The sequence below is a fragment of the Urocitellus parryii genome, chromosome 6 (genome assembly GCF_045843805.1).
Source record: "Urocitellus parryii isolate mUroPar1 chromosome 6, mUroPar1.hap1, whole genome shotgun sequence".
NCBI lineage: Eukaryota > Metazoa > Chordata > Mammalia > Rodentia > Sciuridae > Urocitellus > Urocitellus parryii.
In genome coordinates, this window is record NC_135536.1 from 43804724 (window position 1) to 43822790 (window position 18067).

At 37.2% G+C, this 18067-nt stretch overlaps 1 protein-coding gene across 1 annotated transcript; it reads right to left on the reverse strand.

Moving 5' to 3' along the window:
• Nucleotides 1-15960: 15960 nt before the first annotated feature.
• Nucleotides 15961-16983, reverse strand: Gpr33 (G protein-coupled receptor 33). Its single transcript, XM_026414491.2, has one exon. The coding sequence runs from the start codon at nucleotides 16981-16983 to the stop codon at nucleotides 15961-15963; it is 1023 nt and encodes a 340-aa protein (XP_026270276.1).
• Between the last annotated feature and the right edge of the window lie 1084 nt (nucleotides 16984-18067).

Genomic DNA, 18067 nt, shown 5'->3' on the forward strand with positions numbered 1-18067 from the left:
AATCTATTGAAAATAGCAAAAATGATGCCAAAAATCTTCCCACAAGGAGGGCCTGTAATAAATTGGAAGCATTTCCTGTGAATGAATGAAGTTTGGTTGGTAATGGTTAGATTTTCAAAAATCATCAACTGCTTTAAATCTTCCCATTGGATAAGAATCACTGGATGTTGTGGTAGGTAATGCAATAGTTTGTGACTCACTTATTCTTTCCTCCTACCGGCAGAGGGCAGTAGAGTAAGCACCCCCAAAGCATGGCTTGAATGTTTTATTTTATGAAACCTACTCTCATTCATACAAGCAATAAAATAGTAAAATGTAAATAAAAACAAAGTACTGGAAGTAAAGAAAGTCGAATTATGTCAAGTTCCTGACTGGAGTACTTATATAATATGTAGCAAAGTTTTCATAGATGTGTGTCTTTAATTTTTTTCATAAAGCAGTTATATCTATCATATGTAATGAAGGTGGAGCTATTTGTACAGTTTGCTTCAAGTTAGAAGAAAAGGCAAAGCATAGCTTTCAATTGGCATTAGAAGAGATTGTAGTTCACTGGAACATAAGAGAGCTTTGCCTTGTGGGTGGGTATATGAGAAATCACTGAGCAGGAATAATTCCCAATACTTACAATGTTGATGGAGGAGTATATGGGCAGTGGAATTAGTTGTGGACACATTTAGGCCCTCTGTGATGGCATAATAATTGATTCAGAATTATTTTTTGTTCAAGTTGGCCACTCAAAATTCTAATATTAAAAAATATCTTGAGGCACTGGGATGTAGCTCAGTGGTAAAGCACTTGCCTAGCATATGAAAGGCCCAGAACCAGGAACAAACAACAAAGCATTATATCTTACCAACATGAAAAGTTTGAGAACCACTTCAAAAAGATCCTTTATAGTTGACACTAAGCTTTGGATTGTAAAGAGAAAATAATGGAGAAGGGAAATATAATATGTTTCATAGTTCTCTGGATAAACAGTTTTTTTCCTAAGATTTATCTCTAAAATGAGCTTCTTACCTGAGACTTTATATGTGGGTATGTTAATAAGTAGAAGTGCAACTGCAAGAGGTAGATGTTTTATTTTAGGAAAGGCTGGATGATATCTAGCCTCCTTTTTCAAAGCCCTGAGATTTATTTTTGTTTTTCAGTGCTTAGGAAGATAATTAGGTTCTGAGAAATTGGTTCACATCAACAAAAATGCACATGAGATTGGGGTAGACCCAGAATACTAATTTAGTTATGATAATAAGGAGAATTTCCATGACATGGAGTGGAATTTCTCACAGAGGGCATGATTGGCATATTTCTTCTATAGTTAATTTACTTACTATAAGAAAAGCTTAAAGCCTATATAAATAGCATATTTTTTGTGTAGGCAGAATAACAAAAATATCAGAATGTGGCTTTGTGAATGGAGTCAGAACAAAAAGGGTGAGAAAAACTGAATTTCTGTACTAACCACTGGAAACAGTAAAAAAAAATATATAGTGCACCATGTTTCTATATCAAATGTGATATTAGCGTTTCTAAGGCAATTTCTTAAATTGTCCCTTGACAAAATCAGAATCCATTAAAACAACCCAAAACACCTCAGAGGTATTATGGACCCAAAGTACTGACTTGACAGTCATTCTACTAAAGATCAGTGCATAGCCTTAGGATATAGCACCCAATCCTAATAAATTTCACCTGGGCTTTTTGAGAAGAGTTGAACAATGGGACAATTCAAGGTTTAGTTCCTGTCAAGGGCTTGCAGGATAGATATTCTTTATTACTGACCCAAGACACTATAGGCTAGAGATCAAAAGAGCAAATGGTGAGGTTATACTTTTTATTGAAAAGTGAAAGGCCAAATTAGAACTTTCATTTGGATGAATAGCTAGCTATGCTAGTTCTGCACACATGCGGATGGATTCAAGGATATCTGAAGAAGCAATTCTGTGTCCTCTAAAATATACATATGAGAATTAGGTTCCAAGCAGAAATAATTTTGACTTGGGAAAGTGTCAAAGCAGCTATCCTGAGAGGAAACAGATGGCATAGTTCAAAGAGGTGGCTGAAGAGAGACGAAGGAAGGAACCATTAAGCAGGTTTATTAAAGGCTAAGGTAAACGAACAAGGGGTAGTGAAAGACCCAGGGATAGAAAAGAACAGGAAGTGTTTTCCATTCTGAAGGGGTAAGAAGAAGGAACAGTGTTCTTCTGGAACCAGCAAGAATTGCAGCTAGAGGAAAGACACTTAATAGGACCTGTGGCCTTCCACAGAGAAATCCAATCCCTAATATCTTTCCATGGCCAGAGAAAAATGTCAATGCTTATCATATATCTTGCAGGATTATCTAGTTGCAAAATCTCTCATCTCTGTATACCCAGTTCTTTAATTACAAAGGATTATTTTGTGAAACAATGAAATTTTGGAAGACATCCGTAAAGAAAAATTATTTTAGTTTAAGAATACAGGACAATTATCTATTGAAGTTAATCAGATAATGCTAACAAAACTATATTTATAAAAGTGAAATTAAGTTTCTGTCTGTTATTATGTCACATCAACATCACAGGGAATATTTGAAGTAATGCAATTTGGCCCATGCAGATTTCACTTTGTGTGGAGGTGTACCCAATCCATTAACCAAGAGATAATCACTCTTTACCAGGGGTATCTGAAGCCAAAGTGTGAAAAGTCCATGTGAATTCTACTTTTAGACATTTGCCACATGTATTAAGACTGTGTAGAAAAAGGAAACAGATTTATTTTCTTTCTTTATTTTTTGGCACTGCTGGGGATCAAACCCAGAGTCTGGCACACAAACATATGTATATATATGTGTGTGATTTGGATCATTGGCTTTGGACTTTTGATTTCACACTCTTATTTGTAATCTGGCTTTTTTTTTTTTTTTTTTTTTTTTTTTAGGCTGGGAGTTTAGCTCATTGGTAGAGCACTTGACTAGTATGTGCCAGACCCTGGGTTTTTATTTTATAATAGATTTGGATTTATAGGAAAGTTTGCAAATCTTAGTACATATGTCCCTCACCTAGTTTCCCAGCTTTAGACCAATTTTAACACTTCAAATTACTGTTACATCTGTCACAACTGTAGAATGAGCACTCAGGACTTTGACTCCATACTTTATTCAGATTTTGTTAGTTTTCCCTTAAATTCCTTTTCTGGATCTCACCCAGGATGTCATATTACCTGTAGTTATTGTGTTTCTCTACGTTGTGACAGTTTCTCAGCTTTTAGTTGTTTTTGATGAATTTTGCTCCTGGTTTTGAGAAACATGGGTCAGGTATATTATAGGATACCCCTCTAGTCAAATTGGATATTTCCCCCTAAATAAAGAGTTATGGGGTTTTAGAGAAAGAGAACAGAGGTGAAATGTCATTGTTATCACATCATATCAAGGGTACACACTGTCAACTCTGGCGATGGTAATCCTGATCATCTGAATGGAGAAGAGTTTGCCAGGTTTCTCCACTATACAGTCACATCCCTTCCCTCTAGTGCTTTACTCTTTGGAAGCAAATCACCAAGCATAACCCATACCCAGGACATGGGGAATTAAGATCTACCTCCTTTAGTGGGAAATATCTGTAAATTATTTAGAATTCTTCTCGTACAGGAGATCTGAGCTCTCTTTTGAACTGTTTGTACTCTATTATTGGTATTCTCCTTATTGGGTTAAATATTAATGGAAAAAGATTCTTTAAAATTGGTTTTTAGTTGTAGATGAACACAATATCTTTATTTTATTTATTTGTTTTTATGGGGTGCTGAGGATCAAACCCAGTGCCTCACACATGCAAGGCAAATGTTCTACCAACTGAAATACAACTCCAGCCCTAGGAAGAAGTTTTTGACACATTGTTGTGGTTTGGATCTTAAATGTCCCCCCAAAGTCTGAGTGTTGAAGGCTTGGCTCTGAGCCCATGATGCTTTTGGGATTTGTGAAAGGTGAGACCCAGAAGAGGAAGTTAGGTCATTAGGGACGTGCCTTGAAGGAGGTATTGAGACCCTGGACCCTTTCTCTTTTTGTTTCTTGGCTGCTATGAGATGAGCAGCTTTGCTCTACCTTGTGTTTTCCACTATGATGCTTTGCCTCACCACAGGCTTAAGAGCAACAGAGCCCACTGACCATGGACTGAAACCAAATTAAGACTTTTTTTCTTTCAGCTGATTTTCTCAGGTAAGGTTTCCCCAGGGGAGATTGATAAATTATCTTGATCTTTGTATGATTTTTCAGTTTATAATGTGGTGATACCTGAGCAAATGAATCCAAGTCCTTTTAAATATTTGTATGTATCTATCAGCCCTTTTGCCAAGCCTGTTTCATAATTTTGATTCTTTTTCCTCTTTCTCCTCCTCCTCCTCCTCCTCCTCCTCCTCATCCTCCTCCTTCTTCTTTTGTAATGAGGTTTGAATCCAGAGGTGCTAACATACTGAATTGATTTTATTATGTATGAGAGTTATGATTTCATTTTTTTGAAAATGTATTCTTTCAATCAGGAAATATAGGAATTTAAAAAAACATATATAGTTATTTGAAATCCATGGATCAATACCATGAACATCCTTTAAAAAGAGATATCAAATAACATTACTAGTCAAATAAAGAATATAAATTATTGGATCACACTGACTGTATTGCTAAGAAGCAAAATTATAAGAAATCTAGTTTTGTATATCTTAGTTGGCTTTATTTGTGATTCTAGAATCAAGCAGCCATCCATACACAAAAATTGTCAAGAATGCCCTTGTCTACCACATCATATTTATAGCTAGAGAAAAGAAGGTAACATACAGAAAATGGAAGTGAACTATAGAGACAGCCCAATTTGTCTCTGTAGCTCAGAGGTAGAGTGCCTGCTGATCCCAATTAAATATAGCTCCTATTTGTCTTATCTGAATATGATTTGAATACTTGGTCACTTCTTATTGGGTAAGACTCAGCTATTTATTATAAGGGTAGATTATATTCTGTTCACACATCAAATTAAGTTACAGTTCACCCTGTACAGAAAAAAACTTAAAGCATGTATAGACACAACTTAAGAATATTGGTCAGAGTTCCATCAGTGTTTTACTCAGCTTTTTTTGCCCCTGTGACCAAAAGACCTAACAAGAACAATTAGAGGAGGAAACATTTATTGAGCGGCTCATGGTTTCAGAGGTCTTAGTCCATGGATGGCTGACTCTATTCCTTCAGGCTGATATGAGGTAGAACATCATGGCTGAAGTATATAGTGGAGAAAATCGGCTCAAGACAAGATTAGGAAGCAGAGAGAGCTCTGCTAAACAGGGACAAAATATAACCCCAAAGGCACATCTTCAGGGACCCACCTCCTTTAGTTACATCCTGCCAGCACACAGTTACCATCCATTAATCCCTATCAGGGGATTAACACACTGATTAGGCTAAAACTCATGATCCAATCATTTCACCTCTAAGCTTTCTTGAATTGTTTCATACATGAGCTTTTGGGGGACACCTAATATCTAAACCATAATAATCAGCAATCAAACGACATATTCCATACAAGGAAACCTGAGAAAGTTTATTTACAAAGGGCTTATTTTTGAAGGTGTAGGTAGAGAATAACCACAGAGGGTTAATAACCCAGGGTATAGTAGAAGCTGAAATGTTACCATTCTCTTGACCTGAAGGGAGAAGGGAGGTAGTCTGGAGTCCAGAGGTGGAGACTTGTACAGACCCTTAAGATTAGTTGACCTTCACCAAGAAGCACAGCCAACTTCAGGTGATGCTTTGGGTAGGGATTTTGGAAATAAATATCTGCTCTATTCTTCACCTTTCTTTCATTTCCTGCCAGAGCTCCCTATTGGTAAAACTCAGCTAAAAGCCAGAGGCATGAGGACCCATTGATGTGATCCACAGAGGCCAACTTATTGGGATAGAGAATAAGGTAGAAAATGCTTAAATGTGGATTTGGAGAGCAAGTAAAATATATCTGGCATACTGACTTAGGATGTCTCAAAGGCTATGGTGAAGATGCTTGAGACATGTTTTTGTTGGGAGATGAAAGCTGGGAAGGCAGAGATAGCTACAGTCAATGTTTCTCATAGAAATCTTTCATTTTCCCAAGAGTTTAGAGAAGTGAAGTTTGACTTAGTGAGTTATCAGTGGAAAATGACTCAAGGTCGTTGACCTTCCTTTCCTGACAACTCTTTTTTATTTTCCAGCCACTGAGGACATGGCAAGACATCACAGGAGAATGTCTTCTGGGCTTCTAGCCTTGGTAAAAATGCCCCTATAAGCCTAATGGGGAACTGCAGGAAGGGGTAGACTACTGCCTGCATTCCTGCATGGGATCATGCAGATTTGAACGAAGTCTTGAAGGAGACCACTAAGAACCTATTTCTTAAGGCTCTCCTGGAATCTTCTAGACTGTTGGTGAAAGGACTTAGATTCGATATGGTACAGAAGAAATAAAATTGAACTTTTAAAAGTTGTCTGTGAGTCTTATAACTAAGTAAGACTTATAACTAAAACTTACTCCAAAAGAGCATAAATAAATAATAGAGATTTCAATAATGAATTGCTTAAATACACCAAAATCTTTAATTGTATTTGCTGGAGAGGGAAAAAGGAGAGCATTATCATCAGATGGTAGCTCCCTGATTGCTCCTTTCGGCAAGGGAAGCAAAAGAAATATTGTAGGTCCTCAATATGTTTGAGTCAGATCACTCTAAAGAACCCACAAATGGAAAAGTCCAACTCCAGAATTAACTAATAACTGCATTCTTGTATTCATCCAACTGTTAATAAATATTCAGTCATCATGACAGAACATCATGGAGGTACGTGAGGAATAAGATGCTGTTCTTTTTCTCAAGAAGCTCAGTGAAAGACAGAAAACAATGGAAGCATTAGGAAAACTCATTTCTCAGTGGGGTACTAAAAGCCTCTGGCTTTTAGCTGAGTTTTACCAATAGGTAGCGTAGGCCTGTAATCCCAGCAGCAAGGGAGGCTGAGGCAGGAGGATCCCAAGGTTAAAGCCAGCCTCAGCAACTTAGCGTGGCTGTAAGCAACCTAGTCACCCTGTCTCAAAATTAAAAAAATAAAAAAAGGGCTGAGTATGTGGCTTAACCACTGGTGGTTAAGCACCCTTGGGTTCAATCCCCACTACCAAAAAACAAACAAACAAACAACAACAATAACAACAACAAAAAACCCATTTCTCTCCACATCACTGTATTCTTTCCTTCCCTTCCGCCTTCCAAGAAGAGAAGGACAGGACTCAGAAGGGGAGCCAACTCTGGGAAAGCTCTGAACTAAACTAAGCAGAGGTGACTGCCTCTGACTGGAGGGAAGGAAGGACTTGTAGCCCAGTTTGGCAGAAAATGAATTTTCAGGGTCATAGCACCACTGGGCAAATTTTTTTTTCTTAATCTAGAGTTGACTTTGTCTTCAGAACTCACTTCTGCCTCCTTTTTCTTTCATAGCACTTCTCTATACTTGTGTTATGCTGCCTTCAGGGTCTCTAAAATTCCCTGTAGGGCTTGACCTCCAACTCCAATTGCTTCCTTCCACTGGGCCACAGTCAAAAGTCTAATATCTTAAGTACTGCGTTTATCTGTTGTTTATCTCTGCTGAGTGTGAAGCTGATTAAAGTAATTCCCATTATCCTGTGAATGAAACTTACCCTTCTTAAAAGGTATATTTGCATTTTAATAGCAGTCCTTTAACACAAAGTAATCTCTAATTGGTAGAATGTGTGAGTTACTTTCTGTGGGAAGAAGGAGAAGGGGGAATTATTCCTTAACTCCCTAAATTTAAAAGAGTTGCTGCTCTCAGAGCATCTGTAGTCTCACCTCTCAGTCACTCCTCCTCAGGATGCAATTTTGCTTCTTTCTGAAGTAATGACGCTGAAAAGTTTTTTAGGTTAAATTCAAAGGATGTGTTTCAGGCATCTTCCTTAGCCCATCTGCATATCCTACATCTTGAAGTCTTGATTTTCCTTCTCTCTTCTAGATACTCCTTCTGAAGTTTCCTTCATGGGACCCCCTTACCTGACTGCTTCTGAATGTTAGTTTCCCAGTTTGCGCTTTGGTTGTTCACTGTGCCCACTGACTGGAGGCTATCTCTTAATTCCTGTGGTTTTAGTTACCATTAATTCATTCTTCCTTCAATACTTAGTTATTGGGCATCTACAATGTGCTAAATGTGGTTCTAGGACATGTATATACTGTCATAAACAGTACCACATATGTATGCACATAAAGCTGAGTGAGAAAGACAGATAATGCACAAATGAGCAAATACTTAGTATAATATTAGTTCTAATACTATGAGAGATAAAAAGCAAAGTGAAAGTGCAATTTTCAATAGAGCCTCTTAGAGAAATGACTACAGAGCAATTTCAGTGAAGCAAGGGATCTGTAGGTTTGTAGGGCACAAATTTATTTCTTGAACTTTAGATCCTACTATGGTTTGGATAAATGTCCCCTAAGAGCCTATGGATTAAAGTTTTGGTCCCACCTCTCATGGTGCTATTGGGAGGTGGTGGAACCTTTGAAAGCTCAGGCCTAATGGGACGAAGTCTAGTCATTGGAGACATGTCCTCAAAGAGGATACTGGGATCCAGGCTTCTTCTTGTTTCTTTTTTTTTGCTTCCTGGATGCTATAAGGTGAGCAGCTTCCTCTGCCATGTGCTCCTGCAATGATGTGCTACCTTGCCACAAGCTCAAAAACAACAGGAACAACCATGAATGGAAATCTCAAAACTTTCTTTTTTTTAAATTGATTATCTTAGATCTTTTGTTATAGTGATGAAGAACTGATGAACACAATCCTTATAACCAAATACCTATTGGATAGACCACCTGGATGTATATCCCTCAAGCATCTGAAAATTCATATGTCTGAGATTTACCTTTACCTACCTTTCTTTTCTTTTCTTTCTTTCTTTCTTTCTTTCTTTCTTTCTTTCTTTCTTTCTTTCTTTCTTTCTTTCTTTCTCATACTTTATCTTTCCTTTCTTATCCCTTATTTCTGAAAATACCACTACCATCTATCCTCCAAGACAGAATGTACACATTTTTCATATGTGATTCATCATCTGAACATCTTTTATATTTGGGGAAATTTCCATATTACAAGTAATCCCTTCGCACCCATGTAGAATCAGAACTCAAATTCCAGTCTATTTTGCAGCTGGGATACTGGCATGTGAATAAAATATTCCCATGCAAAACTAAATTTGGATGTGAGCAATGTGAATAAACAAGCTCTGCATAAGACTCTTATTGGCAGAGTTTTCAGGGATGGGGGCACTTGAGACCTGATACAGAAATGATATTGGTAGAAGTAGCAGTTGCAGTAAAACCAGGTTGCAGGACTCAGTAGTAGAAATAGCAGCAGTTGACATTTTTACTGAAATAGAAAATACCAGTGACATATTTCTAATCTGAACAGTTCTGTGGCATGTTTAGTTATTTGTTATAGTTTGGATAATGTGGTATCCCCCAAAAGCTCATGTGTAAGACAATGAGCAGATGTTCAGAGGTAAAATGATTTGATGATGAGAGTTGTAACTTAATCAGTAGATTAATCCACGTATGGAGACTAGTCAGGTGGTAATTGTAGGCAGGTTAGATGTGGCTGGAGGAGGTAGGTCACTGGGGGACACTGCCTTTGGGGTTCCTATTTCCTGGTGAGGAGAGCTCCCTCTGCTTCCTGATTGCAATGTCCTGAGCAGCTTCTTGTGCTATGCCTTCCACCATGATGTCCTGCTTTACCTTGAGTCCATAGCTATGGAGTTGACTCTCTATGGATTGAGAGCTTGGAAACTGTAAGCCCCAAATGAACTTTTCCTCCTCTTCATTGTTCTTGTCAAGTCTTGTCATCACAGTAATGAAAAAGTTGGCTAAAACAGTATTATTCCTGGGAGCTTAGTCTTAAGTATTTCTTTGACTATCCCAATAATTCTATAAATTATTTAATATCTTCTAATTAATCAGTTTTTGGTTAAAAGAGCCAAAATAAAATCCACTGTTTGCAACTAAGAACACTCTTGATGCAGGAATCACCCTCAACCCCCCCCCCCTTTTTTTTGCTACCTCTCAACCCACAGAATTTACAGGACTCTACAGTACTGGGGAATGAACACCAGTTCTTTGTGCATGCTAAGCATATGCTCTACCACTGAGCCCCTTACCCTCAGTTTTGACCTCTTTCTATCAGGGCAGCCAGTGCTGCCTGATTTTGCAATCTGATTTTATCACTTTTTGCCTAAGGACCATCCAGTGGCTTCCTAGTGCCCTCAATATAATGTCCAGGATCAAGTTCAAACACCTTAGTGCAGACTCTCAGGATCTAGTCCTGATGGACCATTTCAGCTCATTTTCACAGCCTGTGTCTCAAGCCTGTGTTCCAATTATACTTTTTTGTTGTTGTTGTTGAGCTAGACTAGCAGCAATGAAATCCCTTGAGACTCTCTTAAAAATGCAGAATCTCAGTCCTACTCCAGACTTACTGAATCAGAACCAGCATTTTAATAAGATCATTAGGTGTTTCATTTGCATATTGAAGTTTGAGTAGTGCTGTGTTGTAGCCCTGTACTCTTTCCTCCTGGGCTTTTACACATTCTGCTCCCTGCATTCTCCTTTGCATGCCAATCATTATTCCACAGGATTCTGCCAGATATTCCCTCTTTCAGGGACAATTTTTTGACTAGCGAAGGCTGGGTTGAGAGGCATTCTCTTAATACCCCCAACATGACACTTATGCTTCAACTACCTTTCAACTCCTTTTATTTTTTTTTCTTTTAAACAAAGGTTTTCTCTCCTGGGTGCAATTTAATCTGGAGCACTTTTTAAAAATGCTGATTTTTTTGGATCCTGCCCTCTAGAGATATGGTTTTAAATGGTTTGGAAAAGGCCTTGATCCTGGAATTTTAGAAAGCTATCCCCAATGATTATAACATGGAGGCAAATACAGAATAAAAGCAGTAGACTTTAAGCTCCATAGAGACAGGGATTGTGTCTTATTTACTTCTGTATTGCCAGACTCTACAAATATGCCAGGTATATACAGTATACTAGTAAATAATTGTTGCTCCCAGTTTCTCAGGAATGTACAATCAGTTTTGCCTTGTACACACCATCTTACCTTATCTACAAACCTAACTCACATGTTAGCCACTGAGGAACCTATTTATCTAATTGAAACAAAAGAGCCATTTCTTGAGGAAAAGAACTTGAGTTAGCATTTGAAGTACATCTCTAACCACCCGTCTTCTGTTCTTGAGCCAGTTTGATGTTAATAAAACAAAGCACATTTATATAATTGGATGCTAATAGGCACATTGTATTGAAACACTGTTTCCATGCAAGAGTTTTAGGAAGCAAAGTCACTAATTTTTTTGTTTATAAACTTCTTGGGTCCTGAGAATTCAAAATAGTGAGCGGTTGATGAGATCAACACAACTATAACCATAGTTTTATGGGAGGTTACAAAATGCATTTTGTGTGTGTGCGTGGTGGGGGATTTCTTAAGTTTATACATGATTTCCTTACATGTAAAGTGACCTTTAAAAATAAAATGATTGACAATGTATTTGTATAGTGCTTTACATAATGTGATGGCCCTATATAAATTTCATTAAATATCTTTTATTTGATACCAATTGTGCATGATATTTATTTTATTTTATTTTATTTTATTTATTTTTTTTTAAATTTTTTTATTATTTATTTTTTAGTTCTCGGCGGACACAACATCTTTGTTGGTATGTGGTGCTGAGGATCGAACCCGGGCCGCACGCATGCCAGGCAAGCGCACTACCGCTTGAGCCACATCCCCAGCCCATGATATTTATTTTAGAGAATAAATGCTGTAACTTCTTCCTGTCCTGGAGGAGTTTGCAATCTGTAGAGAAATGAAACAAAACACACAAAAGAGTCCTGAAACTAGACCTCATGAAAAAGCTTACACAGATCACTGTAAGGAATGATAGACAGCACAGGGTTAACACACACCACAAAATTCACATTCGAGGGCATGTTTCTTATTTCATAGTAACAAGTCTAAGGAGGAAATAAAAGATGCTTTATGTAGCTGCTGTTTTCAAAGCATAATTTTTATTGCAAAAATCCTAAGTTCCATTCAATAAGTTTCTTCTTAAACCTGGTAACATAAAAATTCAATGGGCTTGTCAGGATTTGGAGAGGGTGCAGAGGGAAGAAGCACCTTCCACTTCTCACTGCAGGGCTCCTGAGAACCACAATTTGGCCTTGAGTCCCAATCCTCCCTCTGTGAGAAAACTGTTCAAGCTTTAGACACTTACAATAGGGTCCAACAATTAGAATGTTTATCTATGCAAAGTTTTTAAAAATCATATTCTCAGTGAGGAAGAGCAAACTCCCAATTGTTCAGGTGCCAAGGTATCTGTCATCAGTTGCTCTGATACCACGTTGACTGGCAGGATTCCTACGGCATCAGAGCACTGTCACTTTCACTATATAAAAGCTTAACCATAAAGGTTAATTTTCCTTTCTTTCTAAGACTCCTTATAATTAATATCCATTTTGAGGATTTCTGGGTAGAATATTTGCTTGTGGTCTGGAATGATTTGTGGAAAGATAGCTGGAACATTTAGGGATTGAGTGTAGGTTGTGGCCTAAATATTTCCATTCTGTATCAATTGAACTAAACAGATAATTCAGTTGATTTGAGATAGATCAAACTATCTATTGATTAATATCTATTTGTTGATGAATAAAACATACAAACTGCTATAATTTGATCTGATATGCACCCTGAAGGCCTTTGTATTAAAGGCTTCGTCCCTAACCATGGCACTAAAGGGAGGTGGTGGAACCATTAAGGGGGGCTACCTGGAGAAAGTTAGGTCATTGAAAGTGTGCTCTTAAAGGGAATGTTAAAACCCTTCCCACTTCTTCTCTCTCTTTGCCTCCCAGGTGCCTTGAAGTGATCATGCCAAGTGTTTCCATCACAATGAGTTGCCTCCCAATAAGACTGACAGCAATGGAGTCAACTGATCATTGACTGAAACTTATTTTTTTTGAGATGATATTATTTTTAATTTTTTAAATTTGTTCTAATTAGTTATACATAACAGCAGAATGCATTTCAATTCATTGTACACAAATGGAACACAACTTTTCATTTCTCTGGTTGTACACCATATAGAGTTGCACCACATGTGCAGTCATACATGTATGTAAGGTAATGATGTTTGTCTTATTCCACCATCTTTCCTACCCCAAGCCTCCTCCCCTTCCATCCATCTCCTTGGCCCAAAGTTCCTTCATTCGCCCCATGCCCTGCCACCCCATTATGGATCCGCATCCACTTATCAGAGAGAACATTTGGCTTTTGTTTTTTTGGGGATTGACTTACTTTGCTCAGCATGATATTCTCCACCTCCATCCATTTACCTGCAAATGCCATAATTTTATTCTCTTTTAATGCTGAGTAATATTCCATTGTGTATATATACCACAGTTTGTGTATCCATTCATCATCTATTGAAGGGTATCTAGGTTGGTTCCACAGTTTAGCTGTTGTGAATTGTGCAGCTATAAACATTGACGGGGCTGTGTCCCTGTAGTATGCTGTTTTTAAGTCCTTTGGTTATAGACTGGAGAGAGGGATAGCTGGGTCAAATGGTGGTTCCATTCCAAGTTTTCTAAGGAATCTTCATAGTGCTTTCCAGATTGGTTGCACCAATTTGCAGTCCCACTATCAAAGAATGAGTATGCCTTTTCCTTCACATCCTCGCCAATACTTATTGTTATTTGTATTCTTGATAACTGCCATTCTCACTGACATGAGAGATGAAATCTAGAGTAGTTTTGATTTGCATGTCCCTAATTGCTAGAGATGCTGAACATTTTTTTCATATATTTGTTGACTGATTTTATATCTTCTGATAAGTGTCTGTTAAGGTCCTTAGTACAAGTTTTTTGAGTTCTTTATATATCCTGGAGATTAGTGCTCTATCTGATGTGCATGTGGCAAAAAATTGCTCCCAAAATGTAAGCTCTCTCTTCACCTCATTGATTGTTTCTTTTGTTGATAGGACACTTTTTAGTTTGAATCCATCCCATTTATTGATTCTTGATTTTATTTCTTGTGCTTTAGGAGTCTTGTTAAGGAAGTCAGGGCCTAATCTGATGTGATACAGATTTGGGCCTACTTATTCTTCTATTAGGCTTAGGGTCTCTGGTCTAATTCCTAGGTCCTTGATCCATTTGAGTTTTGTGCATGGTGAGAGATAGGGGTTAGTTTCATTTTCCAATTTTCCCAGGACCATTAGTTGAAGAAGCTATCTTTTCTTCAATGAATGTTTTTAGTGTCTTTGTCTAGAATGAGATAACTGTATTTATATAGGTTTGTCTCTGTGTCTTCTATTCTAACATTGGTCTACATTTGACTGAAATTCTGAAACTATGAGCCAAAATGAACCTTACTCATTATAAGTTTATCTCAGGTATTTTTCTCATAGGCAAAGAAAGCTAACACATCAACTAAACTAAATAAAAAAGTAATAGATCCACAATAATATGTGGCCCTATATAACTTATGTGCTTTAATATTTTGCAAAAGTCTTGAAGCAAAACTTAAAAACTAGGGAAGAGGGCTGGGATTGTGGCTCAGTGGTAGAGTGCTCTCCTACCACTGAATTACAACCTCAGCCTATGACAGATTCTTAAACATTATAATTGTCTTAGTCTCATAATTTGGAGACAGCTAATCTCTGAGTATTAAAAAGAGACACTTAAAATGTCTTTATAATTAAAACATTAAAGTATAAAAACCTATGCTGTCTGTTGCTATAGGGTTCTATGACAGAAAATTAAAATCCAAGATATTATTGGCCTTTAGAAATTAATATTCCTATTTTTGATAGTCAAAGATTAAGAATCACATGGACGCCAGTTTCATCTACTGGGATACCTGTAATTTTAAAAAGGAAAATAACAAGTGTTTGTGAAGATATGGAGAAACTGAAACTTTTGTACATTGCTAGTGGGAATGTAACAGGTACACATTGAAAAGTTTGAGGGTTTCTCAAAAAATTGAAACAGAATTAACATTTGACCCAGTAATTCCACTCTTACGTACTTCCCTACAATAACTGAAAACAAGGACTCCAACAGATACTTGCACATAGCTGTTCAGAGCAACATTACTCACAGTAGTCAAAAGGTGGAAATAACCCAAGTGTTCACCAACAGGTGAATGGATTTAGAAAGTGTGGTATGTCATACAATGGAATATAGGTAGACATAGAAAGGCATAAAGTTCGGATACATGTTGTAACATGAATGAACCTTTAAAACATTATGCTAAGGCTGGGTTGTAGCTCAGTGGTAGAGCACTTGTGTCATACACGTGAAGCACTGGGTCAATCCTCAGCACTACATAAAAGTAAATAAATAAAATAAAGGTGTTGTATCCATCCACGACTAAAAAATTAAAAAAAAACCCAAAACATTATGCTAAGTGAAATAAGTCAGACACAAAAGAATAAATATATGATTTTACTTATAAAGAATATTTAGAATAGGTAAATTCATAGAGATAGCAGACTGGCAGGTATTAGGGACTGGGGCTGAGGAAATGGAGAGCTCTTAATTAATGGGTACAGAGTTTTTCTGGAGGGATGAAAAATTTTGGAAATAGTGATGATGGTTGTACATTATTGTGAATATAACTAATACAAATGAGATGGTGAAAATGGCAAATCTTATGTTACATATATTTTACCACAATTAAAAAAAGTTTCAACTCACATTTGCAACATGACCTATTTCCTGTTTCCTTGGAGATCTTTTAATATTCATAGATCTAACTATCGTACAACCTAATATCACCTAATGTTTCTCTAATATAGGGAGTGTAGTATATAAAGGCAGAGGGTATAGCTCTAGTGGTATAAATCACAGAGTCCATGTTTAAGTATCTAGAATTTAAATTTCAACTTGCGAATTTAGGTTTTGCGTCTTTCCTGCAGAAGAATCATCACTGAATGCTGACTCAAACAGAGCAAAAATGGACTTCTTGAAAACCTTTTTGAAATTCTCCCCAATAAATAGGTAGAGTGTGGGAGAAAAGACACTGTTGAAAGAACTGGTTACCACTGTAACTACCAGACTCAAGTCTAAAAGGAGTGACTGGTTCGTAGTGAGAATTAAGCCCTGGTGTATATGGTAGGGCATCCAACACACAAAGAAAGAGATAATAGCAGTCATCATGACTTTGAAGGGCTTTCTGGATTTAAACAGGCTCCTCTCTTTCATCTTACTGGCTACTCTTTTGTAACAAAAGATGATAATGAAGAAAGGTAGAAGGAAGCCCAGCAAGAAGCGGCTGATGAAACAGGTTGCATGAATCCGTCGCCTTAAAGTTTGCATCTCTTCACTTTCCCAGTTAGCTGACACAGCATAGTTATTTCTGCAGGTCACCTTTCCATTATGGTCATGATGTGTCTCCCTGAAAACCAAATAGGGTGAGCTGAGGACAGTAGCAGATATCCAGACTCCCAGGATAATGTTGGAAGCAAAGCGTGGGTTTCGGTGCTTCTGGGACCACACTGGGTGAAGAGTGAGAAGATAACGATCCAGACTGATGACAGAGAGGAAGAAAACAGAGGCGGACATCCCCAGAGACAAAGTGCTATTGAAGATCTTACACAATGCTGTTCCAAAGATCCAGTAATGGTCCTGAAGATAGTAGATGCCCAAAAATGGCAGAGTCAATATTGAAATAAAATATGAGAAAATGAGATGAAAAAACAAGAGGGTATTGACTGTCTTTTTCATCTTGAATTTTAGCACCCATAGATAGAGGCCGTTGGTGATGGTACCGACTATAGATGACATGAACAAAGAAAGGGCAATAATCATGTCTGAGGCAGAAGCTGAAAAGTGAGTGCTATTTCTTACTAAAGTAGAAGTATTGATCAGGTCATCAGTAGAGTTGATCAACTTCATAATTACCTATGGAGAAAAACAAAGCAAAATAAAATATTAAATGTAGAGATTAAAGTAGTGATTTTTGCATAGTAATAGTCCAAATGACAATAATTTAACAATGGCAAACATATTATTTCTATAATAATACAGACAAAATGTTTTTCTAAGGTGTACACTTTTATGTTGTATGTAGAATTAAGATCAGATTAATCTGAGCACAAAAAACAGAAGAATTACAGATGAAATAAATGTGAAAGAGAAAAAAAGATTTGGACTTTGGGACAATTGTTAAGTAATCAATTTAGGCTAAAAAAAATCTTCTATTCAGATGTTAACTGGAAGTCTGACCTTTCCTGATGGGCACAACTTCTTGAGAAAGGCAATTCAGAGTCATTTTTACTTGACTAAGACTTGGTTGGGACAGGGACAAACGTTGCTAATGAAATAAACTTGAGTAACAAAAATAATAGCAACTGTTGCAAATTAGGGGTTGCCTAATTAGATTTCCCTTATAAGCTAACTATATTTAGTAAATACTATTATCTAGTATTCTGATACTTGGCATATAACAGTAATCTTCATATGAGAGCTGCAGAGTACTATGAGAATGTGGAATCTTCAACCAAAGAGGTAAGTATGTTATAGGATACAAGGAGTAGTTATTTTCACTTGAGGAGAGGAGGAGGAAAAAAGTCCAGAAACTCACATTTATCTAGTGTCTGTGTTATTCCATAAAAAAATCATTTCTTTTTTCTCACAAGCCTGTGAGGCAAATTTTTTTTTTAATATTTATTTTTTAGTTATTGGCGGACACAGCATCTTTGTTTGTACGTGGTGCTGAGAATCGAACCTGGGCCTCACGCATGCCAGGCAAGCGCGCTACCGCTTGAGCCACATCCCCAGCCCCACGTGAGGCAAATTTTTAAGCAGGAGGAAAGTGAGTTTTAAAATGGCTAAAGATCTTTTATCACCCACATTTTCCACCACGCCTTTGTTGTGACAGATGGGGAACTGTACCATTGTTTTATACTGCCTGAAAATTGGCAATTGACAATGCTCCATGAATCAAGAGTACCTAAATATCAAAGTATCTAAAGCATCA